Source organism: Pygoscelis adeliae, unplaced genomic scaffold (genome assembly GCF_000699105.1).
Source record: "Pygoscelis adeliae isolate BGI_AS28 unplaced genomic scaffold, ASM69910v1 Scaffold98, whole genome shotgun sequence".
Lineage (NCBI taxonomy): Eukaryota > Metazoa > Chordata > Aves > Sphenisciformes > Spheniscidae > Pygoscelis > Pygoscelis adeliae.
The window spans coordinates 1,059,271-1,080,738 of NW_008825547.1; the positions used below are offsets into that span (position 1 = coordinate 1,059,271).

Genomic DNA, 21,468 nt, shown 5'->3' on the forward strand with positions numbered 1-21,468 from the left:
AAGAGCAGAGAGTATGTAACCTCTTAGGTAAGCAAGAACTTGTTTTATCACTGGACTTTGCTGATGTCTCATCTGACTGACCAGCTACCGAATTTCGCTCCGATTCATCAAAATCTAAGTTCTCAGCAAAATTTGTTGGGCAGGTCCCCCAAAAACCTGATTTTCCTGTAGCAAAACAGTTTAGCTTCTTTTCCCTATTACAGCTGCTTGTGCTGTGCTCTGGAGAATCTTTGCTGCAGTCATCTGAAGCATCGCAAAACTCTTCAAATTTCAGTTTTCTCAGGAATGTTGATGGTTTCCTTGCATTTTCTTTTCCATCAGGAGTGTTCAACTGAAGGCGACTGAGAGACAGAAAAGGAGTGCACGGTGGTGGAAGATCATAAAGTTCTTCATCCTTATATGGGGTACATTCCTCCATTTTATTCCACTGCTCTTCTAAGCAGGCATCCATATTTGTAGTATTTTCATCCAGGAGAACCCCCTGACAACCTGGAAATAGTTCTTTCTTCGGGGCACACTGGGTATTTGAGCCATTTGAACCATCTTGACTAGAAGAGCTTAAGCAAGTTCCACCACTTGTCAGCTGTTCGAGACTGTCAGGACTTTGACTGGTAGTCAAAGCTTTTTTCTCCTCAACTTGGTTTTTCAAACATGTTGTATCTTCACTGCTTTCAGCTCCTTTAGCATCTGTGGAAACCACTCTCTCGCTAACAGCAGTCGCTGTCTGGGTTCCTTCGCCTGCATTTTTCAGCTGTAAAAGCTGACACTCCATTTCTTCTATGTATTTATCACTTCTTTCCAGTGCCTTTTTTAGACGGTTCATTTCACGTTCACTTTGTTCTACTTTGGACTGAAGTGCAGCTACTGTAAACCTACCAAACCTGCAAGAAGTAAAAAAGAAAGGAAATATTAAGCTGGAAAAAGACATTCTCGTAGTGCTTTGCGAGCTCGTTTCACAAAAGAACGAAGCTATTAAACATTGTGTTAATTTGAAAACACAAGTCAGAACTTTTCTCTGCTAGTTACGAAAAAGAATAAATCATCATATATAAAGTCCAGGTGGAGGTGAATACCTGAAAAGCCAAAATTAAACTATTAGTGGCAGTAAGGTAATAACAAGCAGATTACCCTTTCAGGGGCTGGTTCTATCAATTCAACTCAAATATGCATGAAGAATTATCCCCTAAAACAATGGCAAAGATTTATGATAACATTTGAACAGTGGTCCACATCTTGAAATATTTACATTCAATCATTTTCCTACAGTACAGCAGTGTTTTACAATACATTTTTTACACAATGTCACCTTGTCAAATATAAAATGCCAATATGAAATTCAGAAATTGCAATAGTCCTTTGAGGTGGTTTAAATACTTATATAGGCCATTTCAATTATGTTCCCGTTAGATATACAGCTTTTCCTCGGCCATCGTGTGGATGGTACTTCCACTTACTTCAGAGCTGCTTGTTTTTTTGAGCTTTACAACCGGAACAATCTAATTTCTTCCTTGACTCCAATACAAAAAACCTGCCACTTGTGGTTTGTGAAAGTTGTGTGTTCGTGGGGGTTCCAGCTTGAGCACAGTTTCAACTGCCAAGATATGGACTGGCCTTCCACCCATCCTCCACCAGCTTTCAAGACTGACCTTCCCCAGAGGGCAGGTGAAGGTTTCAACTATATGCCCTGACTAATTCTAACCTATCACTGACAGGTGGGCACCAGGGAATTCCCTGCTCCATCCAAGGCTTTCAATTTACAGAAAGAAACAACAATTAAAGTTCTGGTATCATTAGGAAGGAGGGAAGGACCTGCAGTCACCCTACGACTCTGACACATAAGGTTTTATATCACAAAGAAATGACAATTCTGTATATGGGCTTACACTAATCTCCACTTTCCATCTTGCCGCTCCATGTTACAGCACAAGTTTACATTCACTCTTCCAGCACAAACACTGCCTGGAATTTCCACCCTGTTTCTTTGTCTGTCTGTCTGTCCCTCCTTCAGCATCTTTCAGAGTCACAGGGAATTCCCATTCCATTTTCCCCATTCCATCCCCTCACCCCTTCGCAAAATGCTCCCACTGCAACCCTTAGACCAGTGAGGTCTGAAGGTGGTCTATCTGTGGCCTGCGATGATGCTGGCAAAATATCCCTGAATCTGTGCACGCATTTCCAGCAAAGAACCAAACTGTATTTTGTTTCTTAAATTCCTGAGCCTAAAGCAGCAGGAAACCGCCCTATGCTGACAACTGCAATACAGTTAAGTGGGCAGTCGGGGAAAGGAATAAGGGGTATCACAAGCCCCAAACAAGTTGGGCATGAGCGACCAGATCTACTGACATATTTCACCGTTCAACTGCATCTGCATATTTAAAGGACTTTGAAGATTTTGTTGTAGATGCTTCAGTGGTGGGGAAGATTCACACAACAGTCTAAGTCAGTTCTTTCACAGAACTGCTGCTAGACCACTTTTTAAATCAGATCAGCCTAAGCTCCACACAGTTTTGGTATTTGCCACTCACTGCTCTGTAGACACGCAATGGCAAGGTAGTAGTTTTATATTTAGAATAGGAGTGTTCACTTAGTAAGATTCCCCCGCCCCCCCCCCAAAGGAAGCTGGCTGAATTGGAACTCTGTCGAGGGAAGGACCCCCCCACCTCCGCATTACCTCTACCCAATTACCTTTGTCTTCATAAAAATGAAGACAGACCATTTTTTATTTGCTTACTCTACGGGTAACAAGTTTTCTCAATTGATTATAGCAGTTTCTCCATTTCTGGTTGCACGCAAGAGCGAAATGGGAGAAAGGTACGCAAGACTTCCTGCCTCCCCTCTATGAAACTAGATAAAAGCAGAACCACAGACAGCTCAGGAATGTTTCAATTATATTTTCAGATGAAGGGTGTTACAATGAAATAAGCATCCTCATATACAACACATTTTGGCTTATTCCCTCCTTCAGTAAAAGGAACTCAGATCTTGGTTTAAAATACCGAAGGAGCCACTGGAGTACAGCAGGGCCCAAGTAAGACCCTTCCTGCTTCCTAGGGTGATTCAAAAGTATTTATTTTGCCTTTCTCTAGTGTAAGGTCTTGTGTGAACCAAGACCTGTTCACACAGCCTTACAGAAGCAAGCCTTACACTGTTTAATAAAGGATATAAAAATGATGCAAAAATACAATTTAGCTTAATAGCCAAATGAGAGATGGGGGAAAAAGCTTATGTAAAATAAGCAAGATTTTCTGGGGTCTGTTGTAATGGACATTTTGATATAAAAATTAAACATGTTTACATTTGTATGCATACCTGGCAATTCCTTTTTAATGGAAGAATGGTGTAATATGTTTATTTAATGCAAATAACATTAGTGACAGCCTGAGATGTGCTTATGAGGAAGAAGCACTGTATTGTCAAGTGCAACTTTTATAACAAGTGTCCTCAGGTTAAAAAAAAACCAACTCAGTATGTTGTTCAAAGCCAAATAGCATCACTAATATGTTAATTGTTGTAGAGGGACGTGCTTGGGAATTTTGGTTTTCAGAAACGGAGCATCTGACATGCTGCCTAGAAACAGTTACCTCTGTAGTTAAGCACCAGAACAGTAGTTGCTTTCTGTTCCTGCTTTGAGACTTGCGTGCATTTATTTCCCAAATTTTCACGGACATGGATTTTTAAGACAGCCGTATTTAAACCAGTTACTCCAGACCAGAGCATGACATAGTGACTGACCTGGCAGGTCAGCAGACAGTTTAAAAGACATGCATATTTTGGTTAAAGAAACCAGAACCCTACCCATCTCCCCAAACCAAGCCACTCTCCTAAGTGATCTCCTTTTCTTTTCCCTTCAGATGTAGTGAGCTGTGCCATAGCTAAAAAGTTATGGTCTGATGATAATAATAATAATAGAATGCAGTACAGTTACATGAAAATAAATTAAAGTTTGGCCTGACACTCCAGATAAATTATTTTTCCTGAAGTATCTGAACCATTTCACACTTGGTAACAATTTGATACATTCTTCAGTAGAAGTTAAGGTATTCAGTATACATGCGGTAAAGAGCACTTTTCATATCCTCATGCATGGACAAAGTCTTTTCAGTGTTAGGGTCTTGTTCTTTAGTTGTATCACTTAAACAATGCGTTTGTATCTCACTGCATTTGTTTCAAGTACATCCTCTCTACAGAAAGCTGAAAGCCCAGAGAAACTAGTGGTCATTCATAAAGTGAAAAGAAAGACATTTCAGGTGGGAGTTGGATCCTTCAACACAGACACCTAGGGACATTTTAGATGGCCTAAGGTCTTTTACATGACTGCTAGCCTCAAGCTATCACTCCGGAAGGGTACAGGTCTCCTATCGGTCCTGTATCACAGCTGCCAGCCCCAGGCAGGTGTACTGGATATGTTGTAGTGTCTGAGGTGACACTGGATGTCTAGATGAGCACTTGAACTCCATATTTCAGGACCTTTCCTCAGAGTCTTTCTTCTTGTCCCAGCATTATTCTAACTTGACACCAATCAGAAAGCTGCAGTCAGCTCTCACCTACAGTGAGCAAGAAGAACTAACGTTATAGCTATAATGTTTGAGTAACCCTCTTTCACATTATTTTATTCCACAACTGCTCCCTCAGTTATGTTCGAGTACTCCTGAAGATGTCCGTTTAGAAACTGTTTGGGAAGTTTAATAGTCTCTCACCCACAAGAGAACAAATTTCTTCAGTTGTTTCTTCTCTTCTTATCTATCAGTTCTGCAAATTCAGCTTTAGGGTTTTATTTTCACACATCAGTGACCACTGGCTGCAGCAGGTCTGTCTAGTTGAGCCCTTAACTCATATCAACTCAGTTTAAAACGACACAGCCTCATACAAACATTTCTCTTTGTGGATAGCAAGCAGCTGCAGCAAATAGTTTTCCTGTATAACCATTTACAGAAGACTGGGGCTGCAAGAATGCCATGAAAGATGACTCTCCAGTTCTAATCACCTGATGGCCCAGACTGCGAATCGTCCTGCGGCTCAGATATGTGAGCATGATCCATCCTCCAAAAGAAACACAAAAGGTGAGAAGTGGGAAACGACAATATGCAGTCAGGGCTTGTCACAGTTTGAGATCAGGGCAATGCCAGAGTGCACAACCAAACCCTGTCTCATGCAGTTAGATGGGCAGAAAGAGGTAGGGAATCCAAGAACAAAACAGCTGAAAGCCCTACTATTTCCTACAGCCCTTCTGTGATATCATGCACCAGATGCAGCTGGATGAGACAGAGTTCTGCAATCATCCTCTACATCAACTATGAAAGGTGATCTGCAGCAACATCTTGACAATATCCCAGGTTATATACAATTGCCTTAAAAGTCTGTCATAGTTGCATAGGCATGTTTAAGAAGAAAAAACAGTTACTGTCAGATGGCGGCCTTTTCCTAGCAAGCAAGAAAAAAAAAAGTCGAGACATATACCTCAAGCATGTTGCTCTATTTAAGTTCTGAAGCCGGGGGGGGGCGGGGAGGGAAATCAGTAATGGAATTTGGTTCCACTGAAGAAAAAGTCCTGGGTATAGCCTACTACTCCTTTCCGTTCTGCAGACCAGGCTGGCTGACAGAAGAAAGTGTACAATGGTTCCTTCTTGAACGAAGCAGTAGAAACACTTGCTATATCTAATTTTCTAAGCTTGTAAAAGAACAAGTTATTTTCAATATAAGCAAATACCGAGCAGTAAATCCCTTCCATCGCACAGTTCACAGAGTACAAACCAATCTGAAGACACACGGCCTTCCTCATTAAATCTCTCCTGAGCATCAGGGAAATCAAATTCCTTCACATCACATGAGTAAGCCTAAGCTTTACTGTTTGTTGGATGGCTGTAGAGCAGCAGGATTTGAACAGAAGAACAGCCAAGGTACATTCTTTGAAAAGAGCTTCTCCTTTCGCTTAGGGAATTGGGTGAATTCAGATAAACGTACAAAGCCTTTCCAAGCATTTTTTTAACATCTTTCAGTGAAGCAGCACTGGTCTTCCACGTAGGAAAGCCAGATTATACCCGAGGTCAGTGAATAGCATGAGCCAGAAAGCATTACTTCAGAACTAATACAAAAAACCACCGGAAAACCCACAAAACCAAGCAGTGACATCTGAATGTCCTTACCCATCTGCTTAAGGTTTAGATCTTCACACCTGGAATGGGTGCTTCCTCAGGGTTTAAAGCTATGACTCAAGAACTCAAAGTTGTTTTGAAGGCATTTTCTCCTATTTACTTTTAAGGCCACACTGCAGCTGGTCTTTGAAGATGGCCACTCCTCTGTGCAAGCAAGTTTGCGGGGAGGTGAGAAAGCAGCCCAGTTTTCTATCAAGGAAGATAGCAGCGTTCTTACCCTCTGCACCCTGGACACAGGTTACCAGAAGCCTATGTGTAGGCTCAGTGAAATGCAGGCTGAATTAAATAGTCTGGTGTGAGTGGGAATATTTGAGTTAGATAAAAATTGAATGTTGTACAGAATGACCTAGAAAGTCAACAGCCTTAGAATTCAGTGTGCTGGTACCTGAAGTCACAAATCTAGACAAGATAAACAATAAAACTGGAGAAAGGGGAAAAAAAAACCCAAAACAACAACAATAAAACAACTCACAAAACCAGAGAAAAGAGATAATGCAACAATTTTCTGCATGTTACAGATAGTTTTTCAGACTGGGATTTTAACTGGCAGAAGAAATTAAATATTTAAGGAGAAGACTCCTAGGAAGCCTAGAAGTCTGGTTCAAGCTAATTTGAATCTAACCATTCATAAAATACACTATACCCTGGAGTAGATGGACTTGCTAGTTATTTTCCTTCAGGTAAAAAGCAAACATCCCTTTGCCAAAAATGCTTTTAGATCCATTATGCCTTGCCAATAGACCTAATAGTTTTCTTTTTTAAGTAGAGCTGGAAGTAATACGGCTTTATCATCCTGCAAAACTTAAGTTTTAGAAGTTTTCCTGTTCTGTATCAGGAAAACGGAAGTCACTGAAAATTACTCAGGAGAAAGAGCAAATGAAGAGCAAGCAACAACCAGCAAACGCTCAGTCTGATTTGCCTGAGAAATGGGAGACTAACACAGGTCTTTGGTAAGAATCAGAGCAAGAAACTTACCTCTATCTGCTTTGCAGACCTATGTCCCAACTATATGATGGTATGGTATTCTGGTGAAGGTCTATTCTCAAAAAGTATTTCATTAAAAAAAAAAAAATCTAATCAATCAACATAATCAATTAAAAAATTGTGTAAAAATCCCTGACATGGCTGCAATGTCAATTTTATTGACATACACGACATTTTTCAGCAGGTTTTAATGGATACGAATAAAGAAAAAACAATTCAAAACTATGATAAAAGGAAAGTTTTTTATTGACCACTGAAGAAGGCTAATTATATTTTTCCTGCAATGTCAGAGGTAGAGTCTATGTTACAAAGGGATCATTCACCTGCCATCACTGTTTCCTTTGCTGTAAAGCAAAGCCTACTAAAATAATTTAGGTTGTGATATTTAGCTCCAGTGTCATTATGCACAAAATGAACTACATTTGGGATAAGGGGACTGAATACTGACAAATCCTTTCAAAAATAATTTGATAACAAGTTTTAGTTAGTTACCTAGCCAGTTGTTTAAGCATGAATCCATACCTGACGTTCTGAAGCTAAGAAATATATGACAAATGAAACAATGGTGGTGACACTAAATTAACAAAGATCCAATCCGGTAGCTATTTTAAATTGCACTAGAGAGCTATTCAGAAACTTTGTCCAAAAATTACCTTCTGAACAATTCTGTATAAAGTATACTGAAACAACTGTACTGGCAAATCAGTGTACCTGCACCGAAAAGTTTAATTATAGTGACATTGTCGGGCTCTGATGCTTATACCTTCAATTCTGATTTCATAAGCAAGGTAAGAAAACAGCTATTGCAACCCCTGTTCAATGTGTGAAGCCTAGCTGAAAGTCCTTTTAGATATTATCTATGTTATATATAAAATAGATATTAGATATTGCCATCAGAACTGGAAGAACATTTAAAAAATGTCTTAATGTTAGGTCTGGTCTAGATATTGACCAGACTAATGACTACAAGGGTGAAAGTTAATTTATAAAATCTGCTAACAACGCTAAGACGGGAAAGACTTCCTACCACCTGAAGGACACCACTGGAATTCAAAAGAATTGTTTTAAGTTTGACGTCTGCATCAAAACATCAACCTGAAGAAAGCCAATAAATGGGTAAAGTCCCACACTTTGGAAGGGGACATTAGCAGCACAAATGCAAAATGAGGTAGGAAGGTAACTTTCTAAGTAGCTATTTAGCAGAACTGGTACTGGCTGTTAGTGCTAGAAGTGCCAGGTAAAAGGAAGCAATGAAAAGGGTATTACAAGATATCTATATAAGATGTTGTAGCAAGACACAAGATGGTTTTTCTGCTCTACTTGGTGCTACTGAGGCTTCATTTGGAATCTAGTACCCAGTTCTAAGCATTATCGCTTCAGAAAACCATAGACACTGGAGAGCCCTAAGAGTACAGCAAAACCAAGTAAATCAGAAGTTTACTTTTTCTCTTAAGTCACACTTACCTAGAAGAATTGGACGAATTCAGTCTAGAAGACATGGCTAGGACTGAAGGGGTATAGGTAAGGTGAATCAAAATTGCTAAATTTAAGGTGTGGAAGGGTTTCTTCCAGGACAAATTTTTCCTCGCATATACTTAAATTCTTGTAGTACACCACTGGGCTCAAAGTAAAACCAAAGCTGAAGATAGCAGGAGCAGGGTACAGACATGCAACTGTCTACACTCCTGAAGTGTTTGAACTGTTCCTGGTCCAGCTTAAGTCTGATTCAACTTGTGCTCAATTCCCATGCACAGTTCTAGAGTTAGCACGGGCCAAAGATCATTCCCAACAGGATGTGACTATTTGTTCTGGAGACTGAAAAAATAGTTTAGTGGAGACATGGACAGGCCAACCTAGCTTGGCATCTGCAAAATGCAAAACCAGACATTGACACTGTCCAATTTCTAGTAACATTTGTGTACATCTGTGCTTCTAAAGAAGAAAGTGACCGACTATTGTTTTAGGCCACACTAGCAAAAGATAGGAAAATAATCAGCTTGCAACAAAGGTTAATTCTTCACACACATCCCCCTCCGATATCTAATTTTCCTGACCAACAGGATGGTGAAGCATGCATTAGCTAGAAGAAACAGAAATTCTCACCACTGGGGAGTTTACCTGACATTGGTAAAGTAAAATCAAGTTAGATGATCTGGTCTCTTCTAGCTCTTCTTTTCTAGGATTTATTTATTTATATCTACTTAATTTTCAAGTTTCACTCTCGAATCTTATGGGAAAAGATATGCCACGCCATTAAAGCCCTCTCCATTGCCAAGACCTTAAACAGGGCTCTATCTCCCTTGCTAGGGGACTTCAAGGCAGGATATACTTTTATGCCGTTAACAGCATAGCACAAGGATCACGCATCTTCTTTCCTGTGGTATTGAATGACAAGCAGTCTGGCAAGCAAGCTCTCTATAAGGATGAATTTCATCTCCCAGCAAGTGAGTTGTGAACTCGAACAAAATCCAGAGAGCTCTCTTCACACGTTACAGAGGTACCCCTCAACCCTCTTCCTCAAAAGCACCATATAAACCTTCGGCCAATGCTGCTCTTAGCTTTCTAAGTTCTAAACCAATGAGAGAAAAAAAAGAAGAAAACCAATGAAAGAAAGGAACACAACTTTAAAAACATGAACATATTACTTCACAAAGTACTTCCAAGGAGAGGTACCTTAGCACACAGCTGTAATCAGTATGGCAAAGCTTCTGCTTTTTGAGGTCACTGTCATTGATGTTTTAACTGTTTAAGACAGAGTATTAAACACAGGTGTCAGTTCTAAGAATGATGTTCTCATGCTGCAGAAGCTCAATTCTACGTATCTTGCCCAGACACAAAGCTATCAGGGACTTTCCTTGAATAGGGAGCCTAAGTCCACAGAACAAACCCTGAAGGCAGCAAAAGGAAAACCAAAACAAAACAAACAACCAGAACCTCTGCACTCAGTAACAGACCTTCTACTTTGACCACATACCAGATTTAGAAATTTCCCAATAACAAAAATAAGTTAACTGCAGAATTCAACTAATAAATCCAGTGCTTCAATATTGGCCAGATAATGCAAGGAATAGCACCTGTAGTCATGTCATGTTCCTTCACTGTAGACTCGCTGCTATTCTAAGTTGCATTTGTCACCCAAGTCTACGAGGATAAAAATTCCAAAGTCTACCTGGAGACATATATGCAACACCATGTACACCACCACAATTTGGTTAAAGTCCTACAACAGTTAAACAGTCTATAAATAAAATATGGTAGCTTTTAAAATATTCACATACTTTTGGGGTGATCTACTATCAACTTCAGCTTTTAGTCGCAAATTCTCTCTTAAAAGGCTATTGTTTTCCATGCTCAGTTTCTTATTTGCCTAAGGAAAAGAAAAGGAAAAAAAGTAAGTATACAGTAAAACAGAAATGACTTCTAATATTTATAGGACAAGCTGTTTCTCCTTTTTAAAGAGACAGAACTAGAAACATGAAGGCAGGAACAGCCTTCAGACAGGGACACCACTTAAAAATCACCATGGGAAATGGCTTGCAAAACTGAATAGCGAACAGACATTTTTTATTCATATTCCCAAAATACATCGCAAGTGTCCTATCTAGGGAAATAAACACAGCTATGTTAGTTAGTACAGAAAGTCATTAAGGAGATGTACTAATGGCAATTCCATGTTTTTTTTTTTCCACATGACTAAATACGTTAAGTACATTAACATTACAATGTGCAGGTATCAGCAAAACTGATGTTGAACAGCTTCCCCCATTCCAAATTAGAGTAAGATTACTTTGGTTTTTTTGGCTTGTTGTTTTTAAAGCATAGTTATCCTATGGATGTAAATCCATTACAACAAGCTATTTGCAGTCTTCACGTTCTTCCAGGACGTTGTGATTAAGACTCCTGATTCACAACCCTTCTTACTCCTTGAATTGAGGTCAATTCCTTCTTCTCAGTTCAGCAGACACCCTTGTTAACAAGATACTTCATATAAAGAGAAGTTTTCCTGCTGCCGTGTTTCAGAACAATGAATGCCACCATCCTAACAAGTAGAAAATAATCTTTGCACTTCATAGTCTGCTCAATCTCCGTATGCTGAAAACAGCACCACCAGTCCAGGACTCGTAATTCATAGCCTCAATTAGAGGACGCTTCCACTGCATAATAAAAGTATGATCTAGAGTTAGATCCGAAGAAGGAGCTATGCAACTGGGCTTAGGAGTGAAATGTACTTTTTCAGAATCAAACAGTGCAAGAAGAGAAGCAGAAAACTCTAAATACTTATACAAATATCCCCAGCAACCTCTCCAGGTAAGGCTAAGACAGTTGGGGGTAGGGGGAATGGAGCAGGAAAAAAAACAAACAACCAAACCCCTCACTATCCCCCCCAAACACCACAATATTCCTAGGGGCAGAAAGAGTAGAGACTTCTGGTAAAGAAGGAATAGGAAGGGTGAGCCCAGGCTTGGGTGCCTGAGTGTCAACTATTTGGTATTTAAAAAATAAAAGCACAAAAACTATCCTGAAAGCAATGAGTAAGAATCCAGGACACCTCACTTCCAAAGGAGCATCAAATCATTTGACAACATGTCCAAGACCTTTCTCTCTTTCCAGAGACACAGTTCCCCCAGCCACACAATCAAATAGGAAATTGCATGACTTGCATAGAGTTGGTAGGTAGGGCATCCACCTGGCACATGGCAAGGCAGGACTGAACCTCTTTGGTGTCCTTCTTCCACAGAGTGCTCTACCCTCCAAGCCAGTAATCTGCAAGGGATCCCCACTTGCAGCACAACATCTAGATTAATGAGTTCATGTAACCGCATTATTAATGAGTGTACTTTGTCTAGTACTTCTACTACTGGGTTTGTATCACCACTTCCATACTCGTTATGGCTCCACTCAAAGTCATAATGCCTACTTTGGGAGTCTCTGCTCTAGGACATTAAATGATAAAGGTGTTTGCTATTTCCTGACAGTCTGGTTTTAAAAAGAAAGTGATGGCAACCACATTTTCTGAGGGATGCTGTCTCACTGGGAAGCGATGGGTGGTTGAAGCTCCTGGGTCAGGTACTTTAGGGGATAAGGTTTCTGGTGTACATGGGAAAGAGGTCTTGCTGTTCAGACTGAACAGGTCTTGCTGTTCAGACTGGGGTTGGTCAGTGCATGCTCAGAAGTCAAACAAGGTCTAAAAGAAGAGCCAAGTGATTTTAGGTACTCCTGGAATTGAGCAGCTGTTGAACAGGGAACAGATGGAAAGAGAGTGCCTGGATCACCGTTTAAGACTTGGTCCCTAAAACCCATCTAAACCTCTATTTGTACCTAACCCTTAACCAAATTCAGAGACTCCATAAACTTAAGACTTTTTTCTTGCTAAGGCTGAAGTTATATTGAAAAAAACCCAAACACACCTCTCCCTCAGTCCCTGCTCTATTATTCTTTTTACTTTCCTAGGGGAAAAGTTAAAAACCTTAGTCACCACAAAAAAAAAAAAAAGAGGCAGTACAGTTTAACTTTACAGGGGAAAAAAAAACCCAAACAAAAAATAGGCAGACAAGAACTCCTTGCTGCGAATCCCCTTTTGCCAACTACAAGTGACTCTGAAGCTCCTGGGATCCTCTTAAGAGGGCAGAAGATGTGTCCCAGCCTGTAAAGTTGAAGTCTGAGTCTAGCCAAGTTATTGAAAAAGCTAATTTTGGAAACTCAGTTTATTCCTTTTAGTGTTTATTACACAGTCCAATCACAGCCACAATTTGCTTTAGACCACACAGAGACAAACCTAGGAGCGTCCCATTAACAATAACAGAATGGCAGAACAGTGTAACGTGGGCCTCTGAGTCTGTAGCACAGGAAAAGTGTAAACACTATTAATGCTTACAAAGGAAAAAAGTCCTAAACACCTAACACTTCAGTTTTGCAGGGGGCAACCCAGGATTGTTAATAGAAGAAATAAAGGCAGCATTCTGAATAAATGCAAGTCCAGTTCTTTCCACCTTGCCTTTCAAATTAATCTTGAAATTTCACTCTTCTTGAATGTTTGAGGTGATGCTTCTTGCACCCGCAGCTATTTTGCAAGGTATTTTTATTTAGATGTATTTTCACATGACTATCTCCTGCACCCCTCCTTCTGCAGTATCAGGTTTTCTTTTATATTACATTCAAGACGTATAAAAAAGCCACAGGTTTTCAGTAAAGGACCTTCTGGTCATAAATGCTAAAGCTTGTCTATTTTCGGTCAAAGGGTCAAGTTACTCTGTCTCAGCAAATTGGACCAAAAATATCGGTTAGCAGGGAGGGCAATAGTGCAAAATCTGCCTCAGCCAACTGTACTGTGTTTGGCGACTGAATGTTGTGAAATAGATATATTATATAGATTATTGCAAGCCTGAAAAATCTGGTCATCAATACTGGTGACAAGTGCTACTATAATCCAATTACCCAGTCATACAGTGTCAGAGGAGTTGAAGAAGAGTCACATACAAGACTCCCTAGAACAAGCAATAACACCTGACACTTGCAAAGGCTATATGGAAATACTATGATACACCGACAGCCACTGGAATTCAATTTTTTCCTCTTTCTTCTGGATCTATGAAGTACCCAGAGGTCATGCTAGCTCTCACTCCTGTTTAACTAACACGAAACAGTTACACTACAAGATAGCTGAAGAAATGTATTTATTACCTCCTTTAACTTTTCTACATTATCCATCACTTTTTCATATATATCATTGGCAGCTTTCAGCTTTTTGCTCCATTCCTCTGGGGTTTCTGGGCCACTGGTACTTGCTTCATCTGCTGACTGGCTAGTTTCCTCATTTTGGCAAGACAAAGCTGATGCTGTAGGATCCAGAAGAGATTTCAGCTGTGTCTGTAAACTGAGATTTTTACCTCTCAGATCTTCCACTTCTTTTTGCAGGGATTCTATTTCATCCTAAAGGTGTCAGAAATTCACAGGAATGAAAATAATGCGTGAGATTAATTAAATAATACTGGCAACTTCCCACAGCACTTTAGAAACATGGGTTCTCTGGCAAGCTCAGATGCATGCCTTCACTTACACATATATCTAAGTATGCTTATGTTTTGTGCTCTAGGCAGGATTTTAATCAACCTGCACACTCAAGCATAGTGAAGGTTTTAGTGAAGGGAATCCCCTGACTACATAAAGGACCTTGAACAAACTGGCGGGCAGACCAAAAGCTTCAAAGCATGCAGCAACAAGAATCTATTATTAGGGCACCCTGTGGGAGGATTTCCCGTATCAAGAGTGTTCTTAAGGTCGTCCTCTGCTGACTCATTTGCTGTTATTTGAGAATGTTCCTCTTGTATCATTCGGAAACATCACGTTTGGATGCTGAAAGTCTCAAGATTCAAAATGGACAGAACACTGCCTGGAAGAGGCTGCTCCGGCTATGCAAAAGTAGCAACATCTTAGGAAAGACTCTCAAAATCCAAAGAACAAAGCTCTTGGCTGTATCGGTCTGAAGCCACAGAGAAGCAAAAACCTTCAAAAGCCTGTTAGAAGGATAAAAGAAATAATCTATCCTGAAAACATGTCTTCTACACTGTTCACCAACTTAAATACTTGAGTTGCTCAAGATCAGATTACTAAAGGAGGTCATATATAGCACTTACATAAATCCAAGGTGTATTTGCATGAATAACCAAGCTTCCCCCCGCCCCAGCATGAGAACAACCATTTTAAATTTAAGTATTTTTGAAGAGATTTATGTTATCCTATGCCTATCTCTGTGATTTTGGAGCTGATTCAATAGAAAGGCAAGAAACCTCCTTTTCCTGACTCCTCCTTTCACAGACGATGAAAGAAGCTGAGATACAGGCAAGCTTGTCATAAAAGACAGCCCTTACTTCCCCAGTGTTAAGGATATATACAGTGTCCCTTTCCCTTCTCTCATTCTCCTCCCTGAGACAGGTTTCCTTGCAAAATACACGATGTCTTGACACTACTGCTACTACAGAAACAACAGCTGAGAAAACAAACTAAGCATATTCCTTATTAACACCTTTTCACCTTGTTCCTAAAAGAATATTTTTCCAGCAGGAGAGTGGAGATAGACTTCCAAGCACTCTCTCACTTTCAGAAAACAACAGATCAATGAAGATAAAAATTAACCTATGCCATAAGGTTGCAGTAGGCAATATTCTTTAAGAAGAAATTTAGGTTCCCTGAGCAACAGGGAATTACTTCAGAAAATGTTTGTATCAAAGACAAAACAAAAAGCCCCCAACACCTAATATGCATAAAGAAAACCCTCCCATACCACCTGGGGGTGGAATTCCCACACAACTATGGAATTGGCTGTATTTGGCTACCTGTAACATAGACTTCAGCGGGATCACTTCAAGCACCAGCAAATGCTCTCTCGTAACCTTGGCCAGAAGGTGGGATTGTAATGCAGCTGAGTTTCATGTAGATTCAGTATGAACCTTTACTCAAATTAAAAACAATGGGACTCAAAGCAAAAGGACCAGTTGTATGCAGTAATTAACAGTTGCAGGTCATCTGGAAAGTCACAACACTCCCCATGTCCTTACCTCGTATTCTTTGTGGAGCAATTCAAGCCTTGTTTTACGTAGGTGTTTTCTGACTGTCGGACTAAATATAGGATCACTTTCACTCGCTCCTCCTAAAGCAGCACAGGATGAAAGAAACACTGATATTGTTTTCTTTTCAGTCAATTCAATACTAGTAATTCACCTTACAGTGTTTTTCGTATTATCAACTACAAATACAGCTAATATTGGACCAGTCTACTACCATGTGAGATTTAAAGTCCTTTCATTTTCAGAATAGGTTAAACAGGATTATGTATTAGTGATGTTTAGAAGTCAAAATCCTGCCTCACAGCAGGAAGACAACTACTGAATTTTTCAACTTTGTATTTTCCTTGACAGAATCCTACCTTATTTAAGACCATACTATTAGAACAGAGCCAAGGGTGGGGCAGGGGGGGAAAATCAAGCATAGTACAAGATAGTGTAAGTTCAGGTATATTTTTCTCTCAGAATCAAATAGCAGAGCTGACATTTTATGTCAAATAAAGATCGCAGCATTTCCTAGCTCCGGGGAAGTTCAGATCTTCATTCAAGTGTTGTAGCTTTGACTTATTTCTGTGCTAAGAGACATTTTCTTAAAAATAAAGCAAAAGGAAGGAAATGGTGAACAAAACAAGCAAAAAAAAAAAAAAGACCACAGACTCATTCAAGATTCTGGATTTAAGTACACTATTTCTCAGCTAAATGCTATTCTCTCTTAGGTCAACAGGTTGCAACGCATAGGTAGAGTACCTCAAGTGAGATGCATTCTTTCCAGTTAAAGGCACCATCCAACCAAGATTTAAAAAACAATCGTTAGAGCCATGGGGTGCTTGCTGCCTTTGAATAATCTAGTCATTAATACACACATCATCTTCAGAATTTTTACCTTGTAGGTATTATGTACGCTTTCGGAAAGAGTTAAAGTCAGATCTTCCTTAGACGCTGGTAAAAAAAAAAAAAAAAAAAGCACAGAGGAAAAAATATCCAGACATCTTTGGACTGAAAAGAATCTCCTCCAGCGGTAAATACCAGAAAGTTATTTCAAAGCCTAAAGTTGTCCTTACCTATAATTTCCTTGCAAGGATTTTCAGGCGTGATGGGAATCCTGCAAGCTGGACACTGATTATTGTTCTTCAGCCACACTTCAATACAAATGGAACAGAAGACATGGTTGTTGACACAGATGACCGGGTGACGGACCTTTTAGTATTAAGGGGAGTGGGGAGGAGAAAAGAAAACAAGCAGAAAGACACTATGAATACTTTAAAACTCTTTTAGGTAACAGAATATGAAAATACACTACTCCATCTCTCAGTGCAAGTCTGGTCTTGCAGGAAAGAGACACTGCTGTTTCGCAGGACTGACCTCCTGACTCACAACACCAAACTTCCCTACTATTTAAGGCACCAAAGCTATAACCATTTTTGCAAAACTAAGGTCCTTGATTCCAAGAGCTCATTAATACACAGTGTGGCAGGCGCCATTCCTTCACCCCACAACCTCCAAGAACTGCAGCCAACCACTCCAGTGAAATGCATTAGCCTCCCTAGGTAGGAGGAGGCCAAAAGACACACATTAACTGATTTCCAAAAGGAGGGAATGAGGGATTGCTCCTGGCAGCAACCAACACTTTGCCTTGGAAGAGGTGTCACTGAAACGATAGTGTTACAGATTAACTCTAGCCTGCACATAATCAGCTTCATGGAAATTAGCCTTAAAAAGGATAAGGGCCAAACCCACAGAGCAGAAACATGAACCAGCAATCACTAATTCAAGCCTCCTGCTAGATATGCATTGCTACTAAATAAGTCATTACCCAAGAATGGGGCAGCTAACTGAAGGATTAAATATTCCAATCAGACACAGATCCTTTCACGAAGCTTTCCCTCCCCTTCCAAAAGAGCAGGGTAAACAAACTTTTAGAAAATATTAATGACAATGCATTATTCTCTTGTCATTTAACTATAAACCCTGTTTGAAAGTAACTGTGCATAGAGGGACCAAATATGATACGGAAGAAAGACTTTCCCCTATATCTATGCCTTACTGCAGCTTCTGTTACAGCTTACTGTAATACACACTCTTAAATCTCTTAAGACTTAACAGTACTATCTGTGTTAGGGGTCTTAGAAATAATTATTTATTTTTCCTCCACCACTATCTTTGCCCAAGAAACGTGTTTTGAGACACAGAAGTAGCAGTATCTATTACTTTAGAGTCTACTGTGTTGCACTTAAAACCCAAGCTAAGAGAACTCTTTCAACTTTAAGATAAGTCCTCATCACCCCCAAGATCTTCCTCTTTCATTCTATTAGTAAAGTAGTCAAACTAAAAAAGGAAAAATGAAACATTGGCAGGGAGAACCAAGCACCTGGAAAGGACAGCCAAAAATCAGTTTGGAAAAGAGATTAGATGTGTCCTGTAGTAATCACACCCATACACAATCAGTGTTGCACAAACTAAAACCCAAGCATTTTATCACTGAAATACACACGGACCTGAATTAAGGCTCAGATCTGTCAACTACTTCTCCAATTTACTATCTATGCCTCTGTCACATTACAGGATTCACAGTATCTTTTAACACCTCCAATATGACAGTCCTGGGAGCCAAAGGGTTTATCGATACACAAATAGAAACTCAAGTTATTGAAGGTGTGAATAGAGAGAGACTAAGCAATTTCTCCAAGTGTCTGCACACTTTCAGCTCTATTTAAGGAGGCTTTTTTGTGATTAATGCAAGCATTAGCATACCAATGCTTTGGAAATGTTTAAATATTACAATTTCAATTATTCAAAAAAAAAATCATTTTGTTATTTACTGCTTTTCTTTAGCAGAAAAAGAACTTTCTCCAGCTTTCCCACCAGCAGCTAGAAGAAAAAATCCCACAACTTTTCCTCTGGCCATACTTCTTTTTTCCTCAGAAGCAGCCTGAGAATAGTTATATGGATGGTGATGATAGGATACAGAGCAGAATAACTTAAAATAATCCAAACAGGAAAAGACATTTCAGGAGTGCAAGTCTCCCCACCGGGGAGCAAGAGACCCTCGGTTACCCCAAACCTGACATGGAAGTGCACTTCTTGCAGGTGGATGATTACTCCGTATCTCTAGCAAAATAGTAAGTCACATTTATTACTCTCCAGGGTACAGTGTTTCTGATTTACACACCTTTACAAGTTTCATTTCAGGGCTGAGGTTTCTACTTCTGTTGGCTCAGGATCCACCCAAAGCAATCCACGGGACAACAGCAGAAGCCGCTATTGAAATGTCACACAATGGCTGGGGGTGCCGCTGCCCTTCACCGAGTCCCTGAGCCACCGACTGTGGCAAGCCCGGGGGGTGGGGAATCGCAACACACTCATTACTAAAAAAGCGTTTTACTTGAATTACAGCACAGTTTCAGTTCCTTAATCGACCATAATGTCTAGAAAGACTACAGCTTATTTGGGAAGGCTTGATCAGCTAGGTGATTTTAAGCCATTTCCTAATTTTTCCCCACACCTAATGCGATTCCTACACAGATCAAAATCAAATCCTGTACACATCTATGTCACTTTGAAGGCACTTCTGGACCTTCAAGCAGCACCAACAGAGGAGCAGGCTTGTGGACAAGCAGGCACACTGGTACCAGTGAACGAATCCCCAGACATCCTAGGGGGTTTCAACACACACAGAACTGAGCCCAAGCAAACTGTCAATGCCAAAACCAACAGGAGAGACCTTCAGTCATTCTAGGATGAGTAAACCTAATGTCCTGATGCAGATGGCTTCTGATCTGCTCACTAATTATGAATACAGATATGTTAGAAGATAGCCCAGACTGAGTTAAAAGAACATTCAGGTAACAAACATGAAATTTATCCAAGCAATTAACTCTTATTATAAATGGTTATTTGCACATCTTGCCAATATACTTTACAACACTGTTCACACTAACAAAATGGGCTAATGTGTGTCGTCCCGTCCCCCCGCCCCCCCGAGATTTCTCCTTCATTAAAAACGAGTGGTTGACATTATTGAATGAGTTTCTCTTCAGTATCTCTTTTTATCCCCTTACCATTATGCACAGTGAATTGTTTCTATTTTGCAGCCAGTCCTTTGCAAATTTTGTAGAGATAGCAAGAGGTACATTCCGATTGTAGGGTGGGCCTTCTACTCAATTTGAAGCCTATGCTACAAACCACAGAAGTATTATGTCAACCCTCCATGACACTTTCTGCCCCCCCCTACAAGATAGGGCAAAACTGGCAAGATTTTTCCCTTAATTTAAACTAAATAACTTTTTCTTCCTCTAACCTTACTCTTCAAAAGAGAAAAGCTTTTTCTGATGACGTTTTTCAAAGAAGTTCCAAGCTGGAGACAGACGTATTAAAAAAAAGGACAGACAGAGCTGTCAACTTTGGCAAACTTTAAACAGCTCCAGACATCTAAAAAGGAAAGCATTTAAATACCTTTATTACACATATCACCAGTGGAGTCACTTATATAATGTTAATATATTACCTCAGTGCAAGGTACCAAGTAAGAAGAGTGTGGAAATCTCTTCCAGTACAAACTCAGGAACATCAATTCCTGACCAACTCCAGAAAAGAAGTGGAAGTACGAAACAGTGGCTTGAAATAACCCAGTGGCTTTATAGCAAAATATGAGTGAATACCTAACAAATCTATCAAGTGTTTTAGATCAGAAAGTCACTGGGATCAGATTCAAATAGCAAATACACTGCCAGTCTGATTTCACTCTTCTCTTTTTCAAGAATATCCACTCTGCATTACAGGCACAGTAAATTTGTTTTCTCCTCCATTTTCATTAAACAGATAAATAGAAAAGGAGAGGTAACAGGACCACAGCCAGGAAGTCTTGCTCGGCTTCCACAGAAAAGCCAAGAAATGAGTAAGCACGGTTGCCAAAAGCATCACTCTCTGCCAGAGTTAAGAGAGTTGAGAAAAGGGAGATGTCGACTACTTTCACTACCAGCGCTATGCCTACTTTATACATCAAACGCGCCTGTTCTTTTGTTATCACTCCAGCAGAAAAAGGTCTCGGAGTAAAGGCCACGTGAGGTAGAAAGAAACCGGACAGTAAATGTCAGAGTACAAACATAAAAGGTTATTTCTTCCCTTGTAATTACTATTGGGCTTTAAGAGGTTTGTTTTGTTTTGGAGAGCAACGAAACAAGGAAAAAAATAAGAGCAAAGGATTTGAGAAGCAATTAGTGACGACTGTGAAATTAGCTCTGGGGCTTTTAGAAAAGAACAGACTAGCAAGAGCCCTCCGCTTCCCGAGGGAGAAGAGAAAGGGACTGAGAAAGGGTCAGAAAGAGGGAACGGAAACTTCTTCTCCAGACTGCTGCAGTTTTGCTCAATACTTTTTAAATCCACTCGGTTATACGTCCCCTCTTTGTTTCGCTTGTCCTCTACGACACAGCACCACGCTCAAACACACACTCACCTAATATTTTAAAACATTCCAGCTCCTACAGATACCCGAAGAAGAAAAACCCTCAAAACCTTCACCCTGGGAGCCATTCGCCCACCTTTCGGCGCGGGGCCGACCGGTGCCTCGGGGACTGGGGGCCCCAGCCCCCTCTAACGGCCCCCGGGAGGCTCCCGCCGCGATGGCGCACGGTTCCCACCATCCCAAGGGCGGCAACAAACCTCGCCCGCAGCCGGGACCGGCCCCCCCGGGGACGGGATCCCCTCCTCCCCGAGGCGGGACCCCCCACCCCCCCCAGGAGAAGCGACCCCCCCGCCTCGGGAAAGAGACCCCC

At 40.4% G+C, this 21,468-nt stretch overlaps 1 protein-coding gene across 1 annotated transcript in view; it reads right to left on the reverse strand.

Moving 5' to 3' along the window:
- The window catches only part of RNF219 (ring finger protein 219), a 30,726-nt gene that overhangs the window by 1,515 nt on the left and 7,743 nt on the right, over window positions 1-21,468 (reverse strand). Inside the window, exons 7-11 of the mRNA XM_009332102.1 lie at window positions 16,759-16,894; window positions 15,692-15,783; window positions 13,818-14,066; window positions 10,415-10,503; window positions 21-881 (exon numbers count right to left, since the gene is read on the reverse strand). Of these exons, the coding sequence (XP_009330377.1) occupies window positions 21-881; window positions 10,415-10,503; window positions 13,818-14,066; window positions 15,692-15,783; window positions 16,759-16,894 (1,427 nt within the window). The remainder of the gene's footprint in view (window positions 1-20; window positions 882-10,414; window positions 10,504-13,817; window positions 14,067-15,691; window positions 15,784-16,758; window positions 16,895-21,468) is intronic.